The sequence below is a fragment of the Papaver somniferum genome, chromosome 3 (genome assembly GCF_003573695.1).
Source record: "Papaver somniferum cultivar HN1 chromosome 3, ASM357369v1, whole genome shotgun sequence".
NCBI classification, from domain to species: domain Eukaryota; kingdom Viridiplantae; phylum Streptophyta; class Magnoliopsida; order Ranunculales; family Papaveraceae; genus Papaver; species Papaver somniferum.
In genome coordinates this window covers 21,329,190-21,344,729 of record NC_039360.1, presented here as the reverse complement: position 1 = coordinate 21,344,729, position 15,540 = coordinate 21,329,190, and the positions used below count along the sequence as shown (strand labels likewise).

At 34.9% G+C, this 15,540-nt stretch overlaps 1 protein-coding gene across 1 annotated transcript; it reads right to left on the bottom strand.

Annotated features, from left to right (window-relative positions):
* Positions 1–34: 34 nt before the first annotated feature.
* On the bottom strand, positions 35–2,245 carry LOC113355500 (floral homeotic protein AGAMOUS-like). The gene is made up of 9 exons (XM_026598368.1): positions 2,020–2,245; positions 1,529–1,715; positions 1,300–1,384; positions 1,133–1,194; positions 929–1,028; positions 754–795; positions 609–650; positions 356–527; positions 35–240 (listed from the first exon to the last, which is right to left on the bottom strand). Exons 2-8 carry the CDS (start codon positions 1,708–1,710, stop codon positions 378–380), a joined length of 663 nt encoding a protein of 220 aa, XP_026454153.1. The 5' UTR covers positions 1,711–1,715; positions 2,020–2,245; the 3' UTR covers positions 35–240; positions 356–377.
* Positions 2,246–15,540: the final 13,295 nt, after the last annotated feature.

The window sequence follows — 15,540 nt, the reverse complement described above, 5'->3', positions numbered from 1 at the left end:
TTCTTATGGCAATTTTCACTATAATCTAATTAACTTGAACATAAATCACAAACAAGTTTGGTTGCATAATATCTTTTACTAGTAAATCATCATATGCGTACCACAGAAACATTACTTATTTCATACAATTATTATAGTGTAATTAGGATTGGGTTTATTATACTCATTGACTGCAGAACAGAGAATCCTGCATTCATATATCATCATAAATGGCATATGGCTGTCATCTCTCGGCCAAACCTGTAAAAACGCAAAAATAAAAAATATAAGTAAAAACGGTGGATTCTATAAGCTGTGGGCCTGTGGCCCGTGGCACTCATGCCAGTGTTGTGATGAACAAGCCTAGAATATGTACCTTGGATGAAAGAGCTTATGAATTAGCCAAGATGGAGCGCAGTTTGATGATCAGAGTAAGAAGAGGGTCCGGCATTCAGCATGTTCACTTGGAAATAGTTCACTTGATGATGATCTAACTGATCAGGTACCGGCCTTAAGTTCGTTTGCTCGTTCTCCTCGTCTTCTGTTACCTATAATAAGTTACGTGAAGTCAGACTTCTATATGCTGAGGCCAAAAGAAAAAAGACAGTCTATTTGTGTAATCGAGCTACCTTAGCTCGAAGGAAAACATTCTCCTTTTGAAGCTCGACCTCCTACACAAAATTTACAAGCATTAACTGATTAGCAGTATACCCAGATAAGAACGTAGTAATTCGATGAAGTTTCGAAAAAAATTGTATATATAGAGCAGCATACCTTTCTTTGCATGTATTCAATTTCTGCAAACATCAACTCATTCTATCGTAACACAAGAGCGAAAACAACAAGAAGAAATCATCAAACAGTATCAAAACAATGAAACAGTACGTAACCGTATTAATCTCATATTTTGGAGGTTTTGATTTCTCCCTTGGTTATAGAGAGTACATACTTTTTTGGATCTAATCCGGGTGAGTCCTCGTTCGAGCCGGTTTTCCAGCTGCTTCAATTCTTTCACCGTCAGTGAACTTATAGACTCTCCCATCAAATGTCTGCTCCACATCATTAACAAAATATGTCAGTACAATTTATGTTGAACCCAAATAAATTAAGAATTGTCCCGTGGTGACCTTTTTAACGCATTGCATTGTTGTACCTGTTTGTATTCTGCAAGATTTGTATTTGCTGCTTCAGTTTTGTTGCTTCTTGTTGATAGTACTGCATGATCAGATTACATATACGCATCAGCATGAAATTTATAATGCGAAATAAAAACCCCGAAAGTAATCGGAGAATATTCATAGAGTTGATCGTGTTACGTACATGAGCATTAGCCTCGATGATGGAGGTAGTGTTCGAACACTCAGCTGAGCATACCTTCTTGTACCTCTCTATGGTTGATTTGATGCTTCACACAATTAATTAGATATGCTTAGTACAGATATCACCATAATTCATTTATGATTAAGTGACCTTTGATTCTGGAACCAAAAGGACAAAAGAGAAGAAGAGTGATTTGAATGGTTAATTAGCTAGGTATTATGTTAAGTACCTGCTATTAGCGTATTCGTAGAGACGACCACGGCTTGAGAAGACGATAAGAGCGACTTCAGCATCGCAGAGTATCGATAACTCGTAAGCTTTCTTAAGTAAACCATTCCTCCTCTTGCAGAATGTTACCTGACGGTTTGATGTGTTCTCTATCCTCTTTATTTCAATCTTTCCTCTCCCCATTAGATCTGTTACAAACAATTCTCTATCTCATCAATAACTTTCAAGCACTCAAACAGGAAGATGAAAAGTGACCGTAATGATCATAGATATTATATATATAGAGAGTAGTATATATACACAAAGTTCAGATTATGAGTTAAAAGAAAACCATGTCCTTGACTCTGATCATGATAGATCTATACAAAATGGAAGGCTAGAAAGAACTATTATTAGATAATTTTCTTTCAAAACCCTAATATATTCCAACCATGGACCAAAAATATCTTCACACCAGTTATATAGCTTGTAATCATCAAAGAACTTCTTTACCTGATCTTCCAACTTGGAAAAGATGAACAGCAACGTTTCGTCTGATCGACTTACACCGAAAGGAACAGATTCAGAGAACTATTTTATCAGCTTCCGGTGATTCGGGTCTGGCAAAGAACTGATCAGAATATAGAAATTTTGGAGGCACTAACTACTGCTAGCTAGTTCAAAGTAGCTAGGAGTTGTACCAAATGCATATGCATCTCTGTACTCTTCTTTCTCCCAATTTATGGTTTTTTCTGTGTAATTTATTTCTTCTTTCCTTGTATCATATGTGACTCAGAGATTGAAAGCGAAATAGAAAGAGAGCAAAGAAGAGTGAAAATGACCTACGACTTGCTTCTGGTAACTCTCATTAATTTTTCTTTAACTCTCTTTTGTGTCATTAAATACTTACTCCCCCACCGCATGTGCGAGAGAGATGAACTTGAATTATAGGCATGCCAACAATGGTCGAAGGACAACCATTATAACGCGAATCGTTTCCGGTCATTACACAAAAACCAGCCACCATACAACAATCATTTCTGTGGTTATCACCGAAATAACTTGGTTAAATGGCCGCCGGACTAATGAAGGGAATAAGATATCTTCAGCCAGTCATACGTCGAGACTTCGTGGTGATCAGCTAGCATGCATATGTTGAAATATCGTTGTGTTTCACCGTCCACATCATGAAATAACATTGTGCTGAGGACACTGCAGAATATTATCTTTTGGCAATGTTATATATCGCACAGAGACTTCCAACATCAATGTCCAGAAAATTGAATGAAAAAGTATACCGATGAAAATGGACGGATGCGAGTGAAGTAAATAGTTAAGTGGAGTGAAGTAGACGTACACGTGAAGGCCAGAACCTATATTTCTGAATTCTATTGGTTATCACTTTCATTCTTAAGTTACTGTGTTCTTTAAGAGTGTGCTTATTCTGGAAACCCTTATTTTTTAATTTCTAACCCACATCTCTTTCTTTCTTTACTCTTCTTCTTTATGATTCATTTGATTCTACTCTGAATCTTGCTCTCTCTCTCTCTTTGCACCTTCACCGCGTTTGTTGGTGTTAGCATTATTGCTGCCAGTTTCCAGCTAGCCTCCGGGGTCTCTCAGATTTTAAATGTGTCACCATCTACCGGTGGAGCCAGATAGAAGGTAACAGGGGACAACAAAATAAATAAAGGCTAATAATAATTAAAAGAAGGTCCTTATCAGGTTATTAGGTGAAAAAGCGTAAAGTTAGGTTTTTGAGCCACTTGACAAATGAGAACAGTTGTCTCAAGCAATTTCGAGTGGACGCCGTCATCACAATAATGATAGAAATCGTCAACAAAGTCTTTATTTGATTATTTTTATAAAAAATATCGTAAAGGGGTACATTTAATGATAGCTCCTAGGAAATTTTGTAATGTACATGCATAAGCTCAACTATAATGAGTCAAAAATAAAAGTGAAAAAAGAATAAAATAAAATAAATTTAAGGTAGCACAATTATTTCTAAAAATCCGGGAAAATATCATCAAAATCACACTGTCAGAATCTTCATTTTAAGTCAGTTTGATCAAATTATATATGGCCGTGTATACTTGTTAAGCACCTTTTTTCACGGATGATTCTCATGACAAAGATTTATTCTAGTAGTACCCAAGGAATGTCACAACCATAAGCTTGTGCAGCATACTGCTCACTCTGAATCTTAAGCATTTGCCAATTGTGTCACACATAATGTTTTGCATCAAATTTCATCAGATCAAACACCAATGATGCTTTCTATATTACAAAAAGTGCATTTACCATACCAATGATGCTTTTTATATCAAATTCCACTCTCTTTGTTTTTTTTACAGCACCACCATTTCATCTTTAATTTAGTTTAAATCTCTAGCCACACAGTAAATGACCCAAAATTAACATTAACCATTCACAATAATGTACAATATTGTAAAAAAACCAGTTTCACAATCAACTTGTACAAAACATACATGATAGTATGACACATGAGGTACAAAACAGCCAATGTGACCAGAGAACAATACCGCTCGCGACGTACATGAGCATTAGCCTGGAGGTAGTGTTGTCCGAACACTCAGCAGAACTCACCTTTTTGCACCTATCTTATGGTTGATTTGATGCTTCACACTTAGCTAGAGATGATTACTACACATGTCCTAAAACTGAAATTCTTCCCTGCGACACTTTGGCGCTTAATAATAAGCGTCACCGTAATTCATTTATAATAAAGCAATATTTCTGAAACAAAAATGAAAAGAAGAAGAAGAAGAAGAAGAAGAAGAGAGAATTGAGTAATCTGAGTGGCCAAGATCCATTCGACAATCTTAAGACGAGGCTGTTGACGTAGCTGTATCATTGTTGTCATCTTCATTATCATCAGTTCTATGTCTAGGATCAGTAATCTGAAGTAGTAGTGTAGTCCCGTTGATAATCTTATAAAATTCGGTATCACGCTCGTCCATTAAGACACGACCATCGCAATCGTATAGTTTTTGTCTTAAGATTGGAATGCCTAAGTATTTGCGGATCTTTTTTTTAATCTCACGTATGGTATCAAAATACCACAGTTCAAGGTTGTATGACTTCCCATCTGACAATCTGATGCATACATCCATCTTTTTTCCGGCAGTTGCAATCTGACAGCGCTGCTTGATTTTTCCCTCCCGTTTGTCTTCTACTTTTAATAATTGTAACAGTTTTCTTCCACCTCAACAAAAAGAAATACCCAAGGATTCAGCTGGATTGTTAAAAGCATCAGCGAGTAGTTGTTGTTGAGAAGAAGAACTTTACTTAGAGAATTAACTTCAGTAAGCCAATAGAGACTTCATCGTGATCAGCCAATATGCATATAGACAAAAGGTTTGCGTTTCTGTGAACATGCCTCCTTAGTGTAGCAACTAAGTTATGAGAAAATGGACGGATGCGAGTGAAGTAAATAGTGTTAAGTAGAGTGAAGTTGACGTACACGTGAAGGCCAGAGGCCAGAGACGCATGCACATTTCTCACTTGTGTTGGGTTATCACTTTCATTCATAAGTTATTACATTTTTAAGAGTTTGCATATTTTGGAAACCCTTCTTTATTCTTATCTGTTTCAACTTTAGATCTCTCTCTCCATCTTCACTTGGGTTGTTAGTGCTTAGCTTTCCGGATTCCAGCTAACTTCCGGCGTGGGTCTCACCGATTTTAATTCACGGTGGAGCGAAATAGTAAGTCGGGCCGTAATTGAAAATTCTACTGTGGGAGGGCCAGTAATAAATACGTAGAAAGGAAGCTTATAGGTTTATCGTTGGGTGACAATATGCGGGAATAGGGCTCTAGGCGTAATTCAGTGGACTATCATCACAAAAAATGATAGGAACTTTTTTTTTTTTGACATTAAAAGTCTTAGTTTTCATATTTTTTCATCTCAAGTTAGGATCGGACGAATAGTGGTTCTCATGCTTGCAAGCCTCGTAATCTACGGAACATATACATCCTGTCAAAAAAGAAAAAAAGGAAAAAAAAACGTTAAAAAATCGGTTCATATTCCATTCAAGAAGGGTGAACGTATAAAGGATTGATTATGCCTAGAGGAGATGGCAGTAGTGATAGATAGTCTTTGGGTAATAATAGGAGATTTAGATATTACTTTAGCAAGTTCAGAAAAACAAGAAGGGAAACCTGTTGAAGAAGCTCCGGTTCAGAATATAAAAGACATCATAGAAGATTTAGGTTTCATCGATTTAGGTTTCATTGGACCAACCCATACATGGTCTAACAAACAGAAAACTTCCAAACTTATTAAGGCAAGGCTTGAAAAAGCCTTAGCCAATGCTAAGTGGTTAGCTCATAACCAGCAGGCGACGGTTACTCATTTTCCAGCGGTTGGGTCGGACCACTCTCCCATTCTCCTCAATTCTAAATCTCTAGCTCAATCTCCAGCAATTCCTTATAAATTGTTTAGTCTCTGGCTAGACTATCCTGAAGCTCTCCAAATAATTAAGGAATGCTGGGAAACACCAGTCATAGGATCCCCTCCTTTAGAGTCATTTCCAAGTTAAAACTAGTTAAGAAAAATTTGTCCAAATGGAACAAGGAGGTTTTTTGTTTGGTTCAACAGAAAATTAGAACTCTAGAAACAGTTAACTTAGTCCATGCTTCAAATCAGGATGGTAGCAACGATAGACTTTCAGCGACATACATAGATGTGCTAGAACGGTTATATGATCAAGAAGAAAAAATATGGAAAGAGAAGTGTAAGGAAAATAATTTACGATTTGGAGATAGAAACACTAGGTTCTTTCACTCGTGTACGTCCCTGAATAGAAGAAGAAGAAGAAATAAAATTTCTTCATTAGTGGATAAAAATGGAGTGACTCACAACTCGCATGCGAGAATCTCAGACACTCTTACTCGTCACTTCAAAGATTTTTTCAATGAACCTTCTGCCATGCTTCTTAACGGTTAGAGACATGTTCTCTACCGAGGTTTTAGTCGCGGAAGATGTCTCTCTAATTGTTATTCCCTCTTCTTTCGAAATCGAAAAAGTGGTGAAATCTTTGGCCGTAGATAAATCCCCGGGACCAGATGGTTTTAATGTAAAATTCTTCTCCCACCAATGGACAATCATTAGTAATGACATTGTGAACATGGTACAACATTTCTTTCAAACCAAACACATTCTTAAGAAAATAAACACCACTTTCATTGCTTTAATTTCTAAGAAGGAAAATCCCTCCCCTCCCTCAGACTTTAGACCGATCAGTCTCTGCAAGACAATTTATAAAATTATCTCTAAACTTCTAGCTAGTAGACTAAGACCAATTTTATCCCGAATTCTTTTCCCTTTCCGGTCGGCCTTCATGGCCAATAGGAAGATAACCGTTAACATCATTATGGCTCAAGAAGTAGTTCACTCGATGCAGAAAAGTAAATCCAAAGTAGGACTGATGGGAATTAAACTCGATATGAGTAAAGCTTTTGATAAATCTCCAGAAATATGGAATATTTTTCAGCCATAAGTTTCCTAATAAGTTTGGTAAAATGATAATGAAAATCCTAAAAATTCAAAAGATTAACATTTCTGACTCTTATTTGGGTACTCCTCTTTTCATTTTTGGCTCTAAAATCTAATTTTTTGACTCGATGGTTGCTAGATTTAGAAGTAGATTGCAAAATTGGATAGGAAGAACACTCTCTCAAGCGGCAAGAACTGTAGTTCTCAAACCCATTCTTAAAACTCTCCCCATTTATCGAATAGGATGTTTTAAGATTCCTAAACCAACTCATTTCCCTACAAAGAGATTTTTGGTGGGGAAAGAAGGAAGGTAAAAAAGACTTTTATCCAATAACTTGGATAGCTCTATGCAAGTCTATTAATGAAGGTGGCCCAGGTTTTAGAGAAATTGAAGATAATAACTTGGCACAACTAGGTAGATTAGCTTGGAATTTGTTAACAAATCAAGATGCTCCTTGGACAGTTGCACTTAGAGCAAAATATTATAGAAACTGTAGACATGCTCTTGATACAAAAATTACGAAAATAGGGTCTTGGATGTGGAACTATATCCAAAAGTGTTTAACTCAAATTAAACCTTATTGTTTTGGGAAAATAGGGGATGGAAGTTCCGTACACATCATCGAAGATAACTGGATTTCCATGGACAAGGAATTGTCTCCAACTTTCCTGCCTCTTAATGTTTATCTAGTCTCTCATCTTTTCCTTCCTAGTTCTTGCTCGTGGAATATCAACTTACCCCAAAGAATTTTTGACCCTCATACGGTAAATGCAACCCTAATGGTTACTGTGAATATGACTAAAAGGGATATTATTAGATGGACAGAAAGGAGAGATGGAAATTTCTCCGCGAAATCCTTGTACAATGCGATTAGAAACCAACAGGAAATTCAGAATTCTATATGGGATTAAATATGGAGGATAGATTCTTCACCTAGAAATGTTTTATTCGTATACAAATGTAGGCAAAACATGGTAGTTTCGGCGGATAGTCTAGCAAGGTATGTAGATATCGAAAATGTTTGTGCTTTTTGCTCGCAACAGGGGGGACGTTTGAGCATATTCTTGTTAACTGTTGTTTGCAAGAAGTGTGTGGTTTGCTTCTCATTCAAATCCATTTCCGCCAGGGTACTCCTTACATTCAGTGAGTGAATGGATAGATAGTTGGCATAACGCTCCTACAGGTTGGTGCAATTTGCGCTTCAATAGTGTGGCCATATATGGAAAGCAAGGTGCTCGATAAGACTTTTGAAGGAATTCAACAAGATCCAAGACAAGTCCATCTTAATGCAGTTCCCTTTTGGGAAGAAAATCGTCAAGCAAGAAAAGTGGAGCACCAATAAAATCACTCTAGCCACATCAATGTGGTTAGGGAAATAAATGACTGGATCGCACCCATGCCTGGGGCGGTTAAAATGAACATTGCCTCTTATTGGGATATCAATACTAACACTTCTATTTATACTATTGTTTTACGTGATCATTTGGGTGTGTGCAGGCGGTGATGTGGAAAACATCCCAAACACAAACTAGCGAGGAAGGCGACGTGTTAGCAGCAGTGGAAGCTTGGAGTTTGGGAGTTCATCTCGAAGCTATAGACATTCAAATTGAAACCAGTTGCAACAATCTCTACAGGATGATAAGTGGAGCTCCAAACAACATTTCTTGGCAAGATTTAGCGAGATGGGATGCTAGTAAACAAACAATTATCGAAGCAAATATATGTGATAAATCTTTTCTTTTAAGTATTGTAACTTAGAGAGCCAATTAGGAAGCTATTGATTTGAGGAAGATGTCCAAAGCAACAACAACCTGTGAACTTTATGGATCTCCCCCTGTTTTTATTTTCAGAGCACTTAATCGGGATATGTTGCATATCAGTGAATACAACCAAACCAGACAGTATGTAACTTTCGTCAATCTTTTTATGAGATCTATATTACAAAAAAAAAATTTTGTCAGAAAGACCATTTCGGTCAAACTAGTTTATAAGAACATTTCCATGTCAAACAATCATAAAAACATGGGATGTTTTAGAACCCATAATCATGGGATATGCAAATTAATTGAGAATATAAATTGCTTTTATTATCTTAATTATCTTGCTAAGAGTCTCTTAAAAGTGTAAACAAATCAAACTAAATTACTATTGATTTTTTTGTGTTTTTAACTTTTTTAAAATTTAAAATTCTTCTTATTTTATTTTTAGGTTTTTCCTTTTTGTCTTGTCGACCTTGAGATAAATTTTTTTTTTTAAAAGAATAAAAAATTATAAAAAAAAAACCAAAATGTAGAAAATAAATTCAAATTATTTATTTATTAAAAATAAAAAGCTAATTAAAAATACAAGGGCTAGTCACTACAAAAAAATATATGGATAAGATATTTTTCATTTTTACTTCAGAATTATTCTATTTGCCTTTTTTTTATTCAATATAAAAAATTCTAAACCGTTAAGACACATATAGTGGGCCCAACTCATCCATAAATGGTTCTCCTTCTAATTCTCGCCGGGTCTCACCCTACCCACTCATATGATGATTTTGGTATGTTTTTTTGGTTTATTTGTCCAGAACCACTGATTTCATATATATCCCCCGATTAATCCTCATATACTTAATTTGTAGGATCACGTTTTACTCGGGAGACTCGAGACTAGAATTGAGATGCTGCCAATCTGACTACATTGCTCCTAGCCACTTCAATCAAAGCCAAAATTGGACAATATATGGCTCCATTGGATGCTTGCAGTCTACATAAACACAATAAAATAATTGGCTCATTTTATTCTAAATTTTATGTGTACCTGTCCTTACAAAAGTCGTCAGTCACATTATTGGTTGTTTCTTTTTCATTTTAAGTCCGGAAAAAGAATGACTTCGTGTTTAGTTTACAGTCTATGTATGCATCTTACTAAAGAGGAATCCACCAAAAAAAAAAAAAATCAAGTTCATTTTCGCACAATTTTCAGTGGAATAACTCCTATAAGAATAATTGCCAATATCATATATTGATTTATTTGAGTGAAACTAAATAAATGATGGCTCATAGGATAGCTCAGGACCTGTAAAAAAGATTATCTTGAAAAAGTTACTAAATTTTTTCCTCAATTTTCAATAGATTTGTTTTTAAAAAGAACATAAAAGCCATATTGTTAATATTATTTCTTTTTTGTTTAAAGTCATAATAACACTACAAATGACGGTTCATTGGATAACTTGTGTTTTATAAAAGCATCTCTTTCTGAAAAATCCACAAATAATTCTACCTCATGAATAATTTTTTATGATCTCAGTGGACTAGCATGACTGGTTGGTCAATTGGCCTAGGAAAATGCAACATAGGCATGCGTCAAATGCGATTTGGTCATGGCCAGAAATGAACGCCACATTCAGAGTTGCAAGCTAGGTATTAGCATGCACCAAATGTTATTTGGGCATGGTCAGACATGCAAGGTGCATTCGACAATGCAAGATAAGCATTAGCATGCGCAAAACGAGATTTGGACATGACATGTATGCACGAGGCATTCTGGAATACGTGCTAGGCTTACAAACACATACTTACATCATCTGAAGAATGATGCACAAAGGTGTTACTTGGCGTGTGTACGCATTATTGTCCCAACAATATCACAAGCATGCACTAGGCATATGGTCATGACGGTTATGAGTTGGGTACACTTAGTTGGCATAGCTTTATGGTTCTCTAAAAGGGAAGGAAGTGCCTCTTTAGATTAGACACAGATATGCAAGTACATTTCATAAAGTGAATCCATAATTGCTTGGAGGCTACTTTGTAAATAATATTTGCAAAATTATATGGGCATTATCTTGTAAAGATCTAGGTATCCGGTATAAGAATAGTTTGTGTAACCATAGGTGTGTTGTAATAATAAGGCTTCGGTCAAGATTAAAGATAAGTTATGTGTGTTGCATATTGTCCTTGTTTTGGATTGAGTATTATGTGTAACTGTTATATGTGTGTTTGATAAAAATAAAGCGAATAATGTCGAACATAACCTCTGTTCAGTATGTGACAATTAGAACTTAGCCAAGAAGAAAAGAATAGTTTAAATATCAGTAGGCTGATGAGCCTGTTTTGGGGCTATATAGTATCGTTGTCGAGGAAGGTTGTTGCACTTGTAAAATTCAACCCTTTGACAGTTTGGGTATCATAGCCCTGTTTAGGGTCACTCTTGAAAAAGCGGGGGTCTAACAACACCACCCAATAATTCGTTCGGTTATTTGTATGGACTAAACTTTAATATAATTCCGAGAGCACCAGCTTAAAAGCGAGCTCAATCAAGAAGGATGTCAAAGAGATTTATCTCTTTCTTAATATAATCAACAAATCTAACAGATAGAATTCTACGAGCCTGATTGATATGAGAAATAACTTGGAAGGCTCAAGTTATATCCCACAAACAAGGTCGGATTTATCAACTGTGATTGAAAAACGCACAACCTGTGATATTTCAATTATATAAACAAATATAATGCGGAAAAGAAATAACACAAACACCAGAAATTTTGTTAACAAGGAAACCCCAAATGCATAAAAACCCAGGGATCTCTTCCAGATTGAACACCACATTGTATTAAGCCGCTACAGACACTAGCCTACTACATGATAACTTCGATATGGAAAATAGTTGATCCCTAACGAAGTCTCACATCGATTAAGGTACATTCGCATTCCTTACGCCTCCAGAACCACGACGGATTATGCACACTTGATTCCCTTAGCTGATCTCACCCACAATTAAGAGTTTCTACGACCCAAAGTTGAAGACTTTTAAACAAATCTATCTCCCATAAATATGTCTATTCTTGGTTTTGTTTATTACGTTTTTTGATAAATCAAGGTGAACAGGAATCAACTAACACCCCGAACTTATACTCCCAAAGAGCATCCTAGAAATATCAGTCACCTCACAATAACCCAACTGATTAACATAAATTTTTTTCGTGGAACCACAAGAGTCTGAAATGAAAAACTGTTGTCATTACTCTTTATATCTTACCTATCAGAGATAAATCTTGAGTAAATCTTAGAGAAGATAAAACTCAATACGATAGAAAAAGTAAGATTAAAATACGCAACTACAAAGAAAATAGTTGGATATGGCTTCACGAATCTCAAATGAAGTCTTCAAGTCGTTAACCTATAATGGTTTAAGAAAAACCTAGGTTAAAGGAGAATCAATTTTAGTTTGCAACTAGGACAAAGAAAAGTGTTGGGATTAGGTATCCCAGATGCTAGAGTTATCCCTTATATATCCTTTCAAATCAAGGTTACTTACAATCAAAAAATGGCTCCTTACATCTTACGATCTATGCATAACTTTTAGTGGACTAACTCTTACAAAAATCGTCAATATCACGCATTATTGACATATCTTATTCGATTCGAACTAAATAAATGATGACTTGTCGAATAGCTTATTATCTGTAAAAACATATTTATCTTGAGAAACTTGCTAAAAAGATTCCTCATTTTTCACAATTTCCAGTAAACTAATTTCTAAAAAAATGTGAAAGTCATATTGTCGGTGTATTTTTTTTTTTGTACGAAGTCGTAATAACATGACAACGATTGTCCATTTGATACTTTAGATTTTATATATAAAAAAAATCCTTCTCGAAAAATCCAAAAACATTGTAGCTTATTGGTCATTTTAATTGAAGAGACTTGAATTTGACGTGTTTTTAATGGATGAAGAAAACAAAAGAAAACTTGTATGTTTAAAGATTTTGCATACTTCCTTATTTTCAAAATTTTAAGTTTATTTGTGTATGTATTATCTTAATGAAAGTTTTGCAAAATGTATAAGATTTCGAAAGGATTCAATAAACTTATAAATATTTTAGTTCTTTTTTATTTTATTTCAAAAATAACTCATATATTAAATGCATTATGAATTATATAATATGATTAAACAATTTTTTTTAATTGTTATGTGAAAATATGTAATACTATATTTTATTAACAATCTCAATGCTATCCTTTGAAGCAGCAAGATGCAGATGAGTTGAATCTAATATATCATTCTGCAAAACCAGGTTTCGTCTGATTAACAATAACCTTTCTGCTAATTGCACATCATCATCTAGGACTGCAATATGGAGTTTACTTCTACACACACGAGAAACTAACACATCAAGATTTCCTAGTCTGTCGTCGAATTTACTCATCAGTAAATCAGAAACAACGGTACCAACAACTCTCCATTGCTGACCACAATTAGTAAAACCTTGTTGAAAAATTCCACCAGCATTTGTACAACCATTAGCACAGAATGTAGCAACTTGAGCTCCAGTTTGATTAGCCCTTTGCATTTTTTTTTCTCTAAAATAATTTGAATGAATATGTTAGACCAGGAGAAGAGAAGGTTTTTTTTTTTTTTTTTTGAACAAAGAAGAAGAAGGGAAGTTTTTGGCTGAAGACCTGGAATATATTTTTTCTCAATTCTCTCTCATTTTTCCAAAACCCTGTTGGTTTTGATATTATCGACTTACATCGAATTAACACATAAAATATAATTACCATTTGTGGGTAAACGAAAATCCAGTACTTATTAAAGTTAAATGCAGGAACTACTCAATTTACAAAAAATATTATGTTATATGCCTCATATCTTGCAGAGACCATATGGCTGACCACCGTTTGATTTGGTGAAACATGTTTAGAGATAAATATGTAAAAAGTTTACCCCTATCAGTTAAGTGTTGACAGCAAGGCAAACACATGTGAACTTCCGCTCATTATGGTGTACAGTAGATGGGCTTCTCTTCTTTCAGGTCTCTAAACTTAGTTGTTGATACAACTTATTATTTTATAGTGCAACTCCTTATACTGGCGTATAGCTATGAATAATATCATTTTATCTTGAGTCAATAAAGTAATTATAAAACATTATCAGCACGAATAAAAATAATAATACTTTTCAGACCTTGCATATTTAATTTAACTATTTGTAAATAGTTTTATGCATACACTTTTATCACGTTTAATTTTGTTTCTTATTTTGATTAGAATTTGTTAAAGTGAAAGTTAGAAATCTTACCCTATCTTGTTTGTGCTATTTGGAGCAAAGGAAATTATACGGTATATGAATAGATATCCAAAATAGGTAGGTATTAATAACGACTCATATTTGCGATGCCATTCGATTTGCGAATTTAGCCAAATATTTGAGTTTTGTAGCGTTTTTGATATTTTCCTCTTTAGCCAACCAACAGAAGGTTTTTTCCGTGTCCTTTTGGATGACATAGAGAATATAATTACCTTTATTGGTACACCAATGATTTTTTTTTATAGTGCTAACGGTTTTAATATCGGCAGAGCGAGGAATTGTTGCATCCTGAGGGATATCAAAATTTTAATATTTCTTTGCTATAATAATCTCTGGAATTCAAATTCGTTCCACCTAAGGTTGGAATGCAATGAAAAATGGACACCGGGTTAACACGGTTAGCTAGTCTCTATCAACGGTCCATGAAACGACCTCTAATTGATATCGAGACAGTTTCTTTTAGGATATAAAGAATGTGTTCATATTTCAACTTTGATAAATTAATATTTTGTTGACCTTAATAGACGAAGTTGGAGATTTGTCGGTATTATGCTAGAACCTCATATATTACATTTTGAACATTTTCTTCCTTGTTTCACCATTGATTTTGTGGTAAATAGTTCAGCTTGATCTTATAGAAGATATATGCACCGTATATAATATTGCGGCAAGCAATAAGGAGAGTCGCATATTTTGCACCCTTATGTGTTCCTGCTAACTTTGCAGCGTGCATCATATGAGCCTATTATGTGCATCGATGAGCTTTAAAGAAGTAGCGCTTAATTTGCACTTTGTATATGTTGTTACAGCAATTCATATTTTAATTGCGTCTCGTAGATATACAAAAGTCAAGCGATAATTAGTGTTGCATTTATTTAAATGATATTTAGAGTTAATATCATGTCTTCTCTTTTCCTGAGCTATTACCTAAATCACGAATTTGGTGAATTAAATTTGCAGCAGCACTTATGCAAATAAGTCTATCTTTGGAAAAGAAGAAAAGTAAAATTGTGGTAGGCATATTTGAATATGGAAATCACAATAGTTATCAGGTTTGAGAAACTGGTAAACCCCATACCACTTGAAGTGAAAAAAACGGGATAGTAGCATAATGAATGGTTTAAATAAGTCGTTCTCGAGCCTGGTAAAGATCTGTTATCGTTGTGACAAACACGGTACGTGCATCTGAAATGTCGTTCATTGTTGTTAATCTCTGTTGGTCGTCTTGGAAGGACTGGAACTGATATTGAGATATTGTCTATGTTCACAAAATTTAATTTACAGTTTACTGTTGATTTTACATGATAGTGTACATTTTTAAATTTATTTCATCTGGACAGTAAATTATAGAGGAAACCTGATCAGTTATCTCTCCTGGGTTGCATATTTTATTGTCGTTTTCTGCACCCAGTTTCTCCCCTTGATAGGTAGAGTCA

Coding starts and splice junctions, on each gene's coding strand:
- LOC113355500 (XM_026598368.1), bottom strand. CDS start 1,710: ATGGGGAGAGGAAAGATTGAAATAAAGAGGATAGAGAACACATCAAAC. Junction 1,385..1,528: donor TACGAATACGCTAATAGCAG/GTACTTAACATA, acceptor AATTGTGTGAAG/CATCAAATCAACCATAGAGA. Junction 1,195..1,299: donor TCATCGAGGCTAATGCTCAT/GTACGTAACACG, acceptor CTGATCATGCAG/TACTATCAACAAGAAGCAAC.